Genomic DNA, 8,014 nt, shown 5'->3' with positions numbered 1-8,014 from the left:
AAAGTACAGCTCTCTCCTTCCCCATCTCTCTCTTTCTCTCCCCTTATGTGTGTGTGTGTGTGTGTGTGTGCGCAATAAGCTTCATATTCCAGCCTAAGAGGGGAAAGACGTGGCTTATCAGCTGTGAGTCCCACCACGGGAGCCAAAGCCTCAGCGTTGAGGAGCACCAGGTCAGGTCAGAGCCGAAAGCAGCCGGCTCTGATCTGCTCCCGCTTGGAACAGTCATCAAATACCTGGGCATTACTCAAACCATCAACCAACCTTATGAAAAGATCAGAAGAGTAAAGGTGTCTCCCCAATCGTTGGGTGAGGCTTGATGCGGTTCAAATTTGAGAGAAGCACACTTTCAGAGCTTATTTTCCAGTACTGGTGTCTCTCTGGTCTCTCTCTGGTCTCTCTCTGTGTGTTTGACAAGATGCTGTTGACTCCTGCTTGGCTGGGTGACAGCACACCACTTAATTCACATCACAGGAAAGGGTTTGGAGAGACAGACACACCCTCTCTCTTTTTCTCTCACACGCACGCATCTACACAAACAGACATACACACACACACACACACACTCAGTGGTAATATGTGTGGCAGAATGAAGCAAAATAGCCACAAAGGCAGAGCGGTCCCAGTCACTGAGATTTGGACAGTTTCTACAAAAGCGCAAAGTCAGGAGACTGATTAAGCTACCGGACAGGTCTGACAGCAACACTAGCTTCCTGTACAGCACAAGCCTGGGACCAAACTCCCCTCCCTGGTATGTTGGTTTGGATAAAAGCGTCTTCTAAAACAATACACTACTCCAAAAAACTGAAACAATTCTGGTTCACTTGACTCTCAGGCTTCCTCATGAATGCTGAGACAGCCTTTTCAAAACGGAGGACCATTAAGGGCTTGTGATTGGACGAGACAATGACGTTCTCAAGTGCCACTCCAGGTCAGTCAGACTTCTCTCTCTACACTCAGTCGGTCTTCTCCTGCTGCTCTCTCTCTCTCTTTCTCTCTCTACATTCCTTCTCTAGGACTCGTTGCTTTGCTCGCTTGGTTGTTCTCGGGGTCATTTCTACAGGAAGAAGCCTGACAGACCTTTCATTTCCCCAGTGTAAACAAGCCCAGGGAGAGCCAGTGTAGTGGCCCGGCACAGGGAGCGGGGAAGAAGAGACCGTAGGGAGGGAGGGGAAGAAGGGAGCAGGAGGAAGGGAAGGGAAGAAGGGAGCAGGAGGGAGGGAAGAAAGGAAAGAAGGGAGCAGGAGGAAGGGAAGGGAAGAAGGGAGCAGGAGGAAGGGAAGGGAAGAAGGGAGCAGGAGGGAGGGAAGGAAGGAAAGAAGGGAGCAGGAGGGAGGGAAGGAAGGAAAGAAGGGAGCAGGAGGAAGGGGAAGGGAAGAAGGGAGCAGGAGGGAGGGAATGGAAGAAGGGAGCAGGAGTAGGGAAGTAGCCGCGTGAAGACGGGAGGGGGGGGGTGGAGGGGGGGGGGGGTGGGGGGAAGGGGGGAGAAGACCCTGTCCATATGAACAACCGTTCTTTGGACTTAAAATAGGGATGAGGTGTGTGTGTGTGTGTGACCCCACCTGGGACCCAGCACAGAGCCAGCAAGAGAAAATAGACTGGAGAGGGGGAGGGGAGGAGAGAGGGAGGACGACAAAGAGAGCACGGGGGAAAGGGGCGTGCAAGGGGTTGTGTGTGGATCGAAAAATTGATAGAGGGACGGATGGAGGCAGGGAGAAAGAGAGAGAGAGACAGACAGAGAAAAAGAAAGAGAGACAGAGAGATAAAGAGAGATAGAGAGAGAGAGATAAAGAAAGAGAGAGAGAGACAAAGAGAGAGACACAGATGGGCCGAGCGAGCGTTGATGTGTGGAAGGGGGCGAGTGGGCGGCCGTCCTGCCTCATGCAGAGATCCGGGATGACGAGGAGCCCAGTTACACACTCCCACGTGCACACACCCACTTCCCAAACAGTCACGTCACACACACACACACACACACACACCCACACACCACTCTTCGGCTTCACACTCCCGGGCCATATGCCGTCCTCTCTTACTCATCCCTCGCCGATCAGACGTCCCTCCTTGTTGTTTTCAGCCATCCCTTCATCCCAGCCTCCCACGACACCTTCCTGTTTCTGTTTCCTTCACATACCAAACCCTCGCCATCCACCTACATCCCTCACTCCTCTCCCTCCCCCCCATCCTCCCTCACTCCCCCAGCCCACCCTCACACCCACCCTCACCCACCCCCCCCCACTCACACACCCCCAAATCCCCCATCCTCCCTCCCCCCATCCCCCCTCCCCCCATCCCCCCTCCCCCGGGTCCTGACCGTGTGCGCAGGGCCTGCCAGGCGGCGTCCACGTCGGCGTACAGGTTCTTCTCGGAGGGCTTCCCGGAGCTGGCGCCGTAGCCCGAGTAGTCGTACGAGAACACGTTGCAGTTGATCCGGGAGCCCAGGCCGATGTAGAAGCTGCTCATCTGGCCCAGGTCCACGGCGTTGCCGTGGGAGAACAGCAGCGTGTAGCGGGCGCTCGGCGAGCAGCGCACAAACATGCAGGCGATGCGGTTGCCGCGCGCCGTGCGCGTCATGAAGCACTCGATGGCGTCCTTCTCGCGGGCCGAGTACTGCCAGTCGGCGCGCTCCGACAGGTGCAGGGTCCAGCGGCTGCCGCTGTCGTCGCTCATCAGGCTGTAGGTGGGCTCCGGGGGGAGGAAGGCCAGCTTGGAGGCGATCTTGCTGGGGCACGGCGGGCAGCAGAACAGGCAGCACAGCTCACTGAGGGACAGGTGGTTCATCCTCAAAAATCACCTGGCTGGGGGGGGGGGGGGGGGAGAATTCCGTTAGCATCTGTTTAGCAATCCCCCAGGATTTTTAAGTCTGGGCAAAATCCCCTCGCACTGAAACTGAAGTGTTACCAGGCTATGCCGGAGGAGAGACCAGGGAGAGGAGGGCAGAGAGGAGGAGAGAGGAGGAGGAGAGAGGAGGAGAATAGTGCAGAGGAGAGTCAGGGAGAGACGCCTGGCTTCACGTCTCTCCTGTTCGGCCGAGGGGGTGGCTCGTGCAGCAGTGGCCATTTTGGATTAGCTCTCGCCATCAGAGACCCAGATGTGACTCAATAGACATTTAGGTCTCCCACTACACGGGAGTCCACTACATGGGCGGGGTGCTGCATGGGCACCCCGCCCACCTCACACACACACACACACACCAACACTCACACACACTAAAGGAGACCAAAGTAGTACTGGAGAGTAATCCCTTGATTGAAGGGGAATGACAACACAGGACTGTAAGCAGCAGAGATCCAAACCTTAACACTGGCACGGGCAGCCCTTCCTGGATCAGCACCAAGTACCACCTTCCCCCTGGACAGAACACCTCCTTATTTCAATGGATGTATTTAGCGGCCGCTTTTACCCAAAGCAAGGCACAGGGGAAGATTTGAACCTGTGACCTCTTGTTAAGCGGTCAAATGGCGATACCGCTGAGCTGGTGCGTATCCGTGAGCCAAACTAAACTGTGGTGTGCGCAGCTCAGAAGATCATAGATCACATGTGACGGCCACAAGCTTGTGTGTGTGTGTGTGTGTGTGTGTGTGTGTGTGTGGCAGAGCTCAGACACGATAGCCAAACATTCTTTGAAATGGGAGAGCATGAGAGTGTCTTCCCCCAGGCAGGCAATGGTAGAGGCAGGGCAGGGCAGGGCAGGGCAGGGGAGGGGAGGGGAGGGGAGGGGAGGGGAGGGGAGGGGAGGGGAGGGGAGGGGAGGGCAGGGCAGGGCAGGGCAGGGCAGGGCAGGGCAGGGCAGGGCAGGGCAGGGCAGGGCAGGGCAGGGGAGGGGAGGGCAGGGGAGGGCAGGGCAGGGCAGGGCAGGGCAGGGCAGGGCAGGGCAGGGCAGGGCAGGGCAGGGCAGGGCAGGGCAGGGCAGGGCAGGGCAGGGCAGGGCAGGGCAGGGCAGGGCAGGGCAGGGCAGGGCAGGGCAGGGCAGGGCAGGGCAGGGCAGGGCAGGGCAGGGCAGGGCAGGGCAGGGCAGGGCAGGGCAGGGCAGGGCAGGGCAGGGCAGGGCAGGGCAGGGCAGGGCAGGGCAGGGCAGGGCAGGGCAGGGCAGGGCAGGGCAGGGCAGGGCAGGGCAGGGCAGGGCAGGGCAGGGCAGGGCAGGGCAGGGCAGGGCAGGGCAGGGCAGGGCAGGGCAGGGCAGGGCAGGGCAGGGCAGGGCAGGGCAGGGCAGGGCAGGGCAGGGCAGGGCAGGGCAGGGCAGGGCAGGGCAGGGCAGGGCAGGGCAGGGCAGGGCAGGGCAGGCCTTAGCATAGGGCTAGTTTCCCTTTCACAATCGATACCTCCCCCACTCCATGGCTCCTCTTGGCCCCGGCCAGGATCATAAGTGGGGAAGGCTGTAACACTGATGACTGTATGACTGTTTACATACTGGCTTCTGGTCCAGCCAGTCCCAAGGTTTCTGAAGTCAGCATCTAAGTGCATTTTCAATGTGATTTTTTTTCACCTTCTAGGAATCCATGTTCATAAGTTAAATGGCCTATAGCAGTAGGCCTAACATTGCTAGACACAGACTGCTTCAGTGTTCTACTGAGGGCTGAGATGTTGGAATAAATGGATGTTAAGTCTACTGGTGATTAAACAAGGCTACATATTACTTCTGTTCATGTGTACACTTGTAATATTTGGTCATTTCTGAGGACAGACAAATGACTTGACCTCACAACTACCAAAACCACATGATTAAAAAGAAACCCCCCAAAACCATCAATTAAACCAGTATGCGGGTATGCAATCTCCAGCTCATCGAAACACAAGTGAGGACATCAAATTACTACGTGTGTGCGAAAGAGAGAGAGAGAGAGAGAGAGAGAGAGAGACAACGAGAGTGATTGGGCGAGCAAGGGAAAATCCGGAGCGACAGGTCAAAAATAATCTGTCAATAAATGACCTAAACCAATTTATTGAAAAGCCTGTGTAGTTCACACATGACCTATGATAATCCATAATCTTTTTGTGGACACTCGACCGACAGCACCCACAGACAGATCCACTACTAGCTAGGCTTGAATGGGGCTTTCGCCTATACACTGGCTTGACAGTAGGGTGTCAGACTCGGGCACATCGAGGGGCATAGGGACGACAATCTTCCTGACTGTCCAGAAATGTTTACACAAGGCTATGGTATATAACTAGTTCCAAACTATTACACGATTATGCGCACAGGTTTAACAATATGATATATCATGTCTTGTCACGTACCTGGTCTCGCTTCTGAAGATTGATTCGTATTTGTATTGGCTACCGTGATTAGTTAACTAGATGTAGATGTCGAGAATGAGCAAAATAGTAACGAATATTACAACAAGATTACTTTGTTCACATTCAATAGCTAGCTTCCTAGTTCTTTGCTCCAGTAGTACAAGCAGGTATTTTCTTGGTCTCGTTCCACAAGACTGAATAGCTATAGCTAGCTTTTTAGTAAACCCAGGTCCGGCTCTTTCCTCAATGTTGTCCACATGTGGTTCAGCAAAATAGTCCCCAAATAATGCTAATGTTTGCTGTTCTGCTGGCATAAATCAAGAATTTAATTGAATCCTGTTAGATGTTCCGACCAGCGAGGTAGCAACGGCCAAGGTTGTTGCTTATTGGGCTTCGGTGTAGTACTACAGCTCGGCTATATGAGATGCAGACGCCTCTTCTCACTATTCTTGTTTAGGTCATTTCGTTTTGTATGATCACAGAAAAAGTCCGTCATGTGACCAACGATTGAGGCTACTGTCTGCTAAATTCAAGCAACGTGTGTACTCCGGCCGGGGCGGGCATTTGAAAGGAGCAGAGAATTCTGATGGTTTGTGCCCAACCAGAAGGATTGCGTGACCTACCCTGTTGTTAAATGACGTAATTATTCGGTTTTTTTTGCAGTCCAATCTTTTAATTTATTGACACGTGAGTGTCCCATAGTCGGATCATTAGGAGCTCCGGTCTAGCATCACATTTGTTTGATAAATAAAATACAAAAAATATCCTTGCCTTTGTAAACTTCATGAATACAGTGGCTTTGATTTGACATCATAGCGGATCGTACAATATTCTTCCGGGTCATTTCTGACATGTGTGTCAGGCATCCGTTTTAGCTATCCTTGCTAGTTTTATAAATCATTCTTGATGGGTAGTTAAAGTAAATAAAATATGAGTTCTCAAAAAGGAAACGCATCCCGCTCCCGATCCCAGAAATATAAAAACACAACTGCTTACAAGAACGATAAATATGGAGCCAGTGTTCAAGTCAAGGTAAGAGAATTAGACTACGAGCTCAAGATGAGCTAGCTTTATTTACTACTTTGACTCATCACTAATAATCTATTTTATTAACACTACGTGACCATGTTTTAAGCGAGACCTTATCCTAACATTAAAATATGTATGCACTAGCCTATAACCGTTGTGGTCTTGTTGATTTAACGTCGTATTTATGTTTGATCGTATAGATTGCAAACTCAAAAGTCCATGCGGGGTTGTGCAAACGGTGTAAGGAGGTTTTGGAGTGGAAAGTCAAATACAACAAATATAAACCTATAAGTCAAGCTCGGACTTGGTAAGCAGCACACACACACACACACACACACACACACACAAACACACACATGCACTCTCATGCTGGCTTCAATCATCAAATAGATTTATCTTTGTTTTTCAGTGTGAAATGCTCTCAGAAGACCGTTAAAAATGCCTACCACGTCATATGCACGCCCTGTTCCATTCAGCTCGAGGTGTGTGCCAAATGCGGCAAGAAAGAAGACATTGTCATACCGTAAGTTTAACAGTAAGCTGGTGGGTTAGTGAGTGTCTTTGCAATCCTGTAGGCATTTTTGAAACCCACCATGCAGGCCAAGGCATGCTTTGTAGACCATGTCAAATTTAGGTTCCTCTCTCACCTGACTAATCAACTTTTAGAACAGACTAAGATCAAGATGTATAAAGATGTACAATGTATATGAAAGCAATAAACTGTGCAATTGCCCCATCTAGTGGAGCACCAATGCCATAAAAAAAATACTGACATTGGCCGGGTTTCCCAGATTTGTTTAGATGTTCTTAACGCTAAGAGCTTCTTAGGAGCGTTCTAGAGCGTTCTTAGAACGCTCCTAAGTAGCTCTTAGCGTTAAGAGCTTCTAACAGATCTGGGAAACCCGGCCATTGTCAGTATTTGTCAATGGGTTTGTCCATTGTTTATACACCCTCGTGTAGGCCTTAAAAGATCAGGAAAGATGCTAGTAAGTTGGAAGAAGCTACACCTTGCCCACCATAGCCTAAGATCAACCATGGCCCGTTTAATATATCGACAAACATTGAGTGTCGTACTGAGTAGGGTGTGATTCTGGCCTGTTTCTGATGCTGTTTCCCTCCACGTCCTTCTTCAGTGTGAACTCACCGGAAGAGGAGGAGGAGGAGGAGGACACCAGTCAGAAGACGAAAGAGCTCTGTCAGAAGAAGAAGAAGAAGGATCTAGATGGCGAGCTGGACAGTGATGATGACTTTGGAGACCTAGGAAGTGATGAGGAGGATGAGGATAGTGGTGGTGGTGGTGGTGACTCTAAACCCAAAGAAGCTGGAGACAAGCCAGCTATTCCTGACATGGCTCGTGTCAGCGTCAGGGACTAGTGAGAGACTTTGGGACTAGAGAGAGACTCTTTGCCCTGCACTAACAGATAGAGTGCCTCCACATTGTCTACAATGTCAAGGTGAACCCATAGGGCTGGTGTGAGTCTTAAAGACATTCCTATACGGTTGATACTAGTGAGTGAATTATACACCTCATGAATCAAGGGAAAGGTTGGATTTGGTAGAACTCTTTGCATCTCGAGGCTCGGTTATAATCAGTAATAAACGCGTGTTACTGAAACGATCTCCCCCGTGCTGTATCCTTCAGGGGAAGTAGGGGGGGGGAGTCAGATGTGTGTTGCTCATCTCTGTTTTTCCACTCTTTTACAGTTTTACATTTGGTTGATTTTGCCATCGGTTTCAGCGACATACA

General features: G+C 51.4%; 2 protein-coding genes across 2 annotated transcripts in view; one reads left to right on the top strand and one right to left on the bottom strand.

Moving 5' to 3' along the window:
* Positions 1-5,842, bottom strand: part of abhd17b (abhydrolase domain containing 17B, depalmitoylase) — a 9,100-nt gene extending 3,258 nt beyond the window's left edge. Inside the window, exons 1-2 of the mRNA XM_084694779.1 lie at positions 5,239-5,842; positions 2,312-2,795 (exon numbers count right to left, since the gene is read on the bottom strand). Coding sequence (XP_084550905.1) covers positions 2,312-2,778 — 467 coding nt within the window. The 5' untranslated portion in view covers positions 2,779-2,795; positions 5,239-5,842. The remainder of the gene's footprint in view (positions 1-2,311; positions 2,796-5,238) is intronic.
* Positions 5,843-5,972: 130 nt separating this feature from the next.
* On the top strand, positions 5,973-7,885 carry c28h9orf85 (chromosome 28 C9orf85 homolog). Its single transcript, XM_084694780.1, has 4 exons — positions 5,973-6,270; positions 6,468-6,574; positions 6,677-6,790; positions 7,401-7,885. The coding sequence occupies exons 1-4, from the start codon at positions 6,169-6,171 to the stop codon at positions 7,639-7,641; spliced, it is 564 nt and encodes a 187-aa protein (XP_084550906.1). The 5' UTR covers positions 5,973-6,168; the 3' UTR covers positions 7,642-7,885.
* Positions 7,886-8,014: the final 129 nt, after the last annotated feature.

Source organism: Hypomesus nipponensis, chromosome 28 (genome assembly GCF_054491055.1).
Source record: "Hypomesus nipponensis isolate SF chromosome 28, ASM5449105v1, whole genome shotgun sequence".
Taxonomy (NCBI): domain Eukaryota; kingdom Metazoa; phylum Chordata; class Actinopteri; order Osmeriformes; family Osmeridae; genus Hypomesus; species Hypomesus nipponensis.
This window is presented reverse-complemented; position numbering and strand designations above follow the sequence as displayed.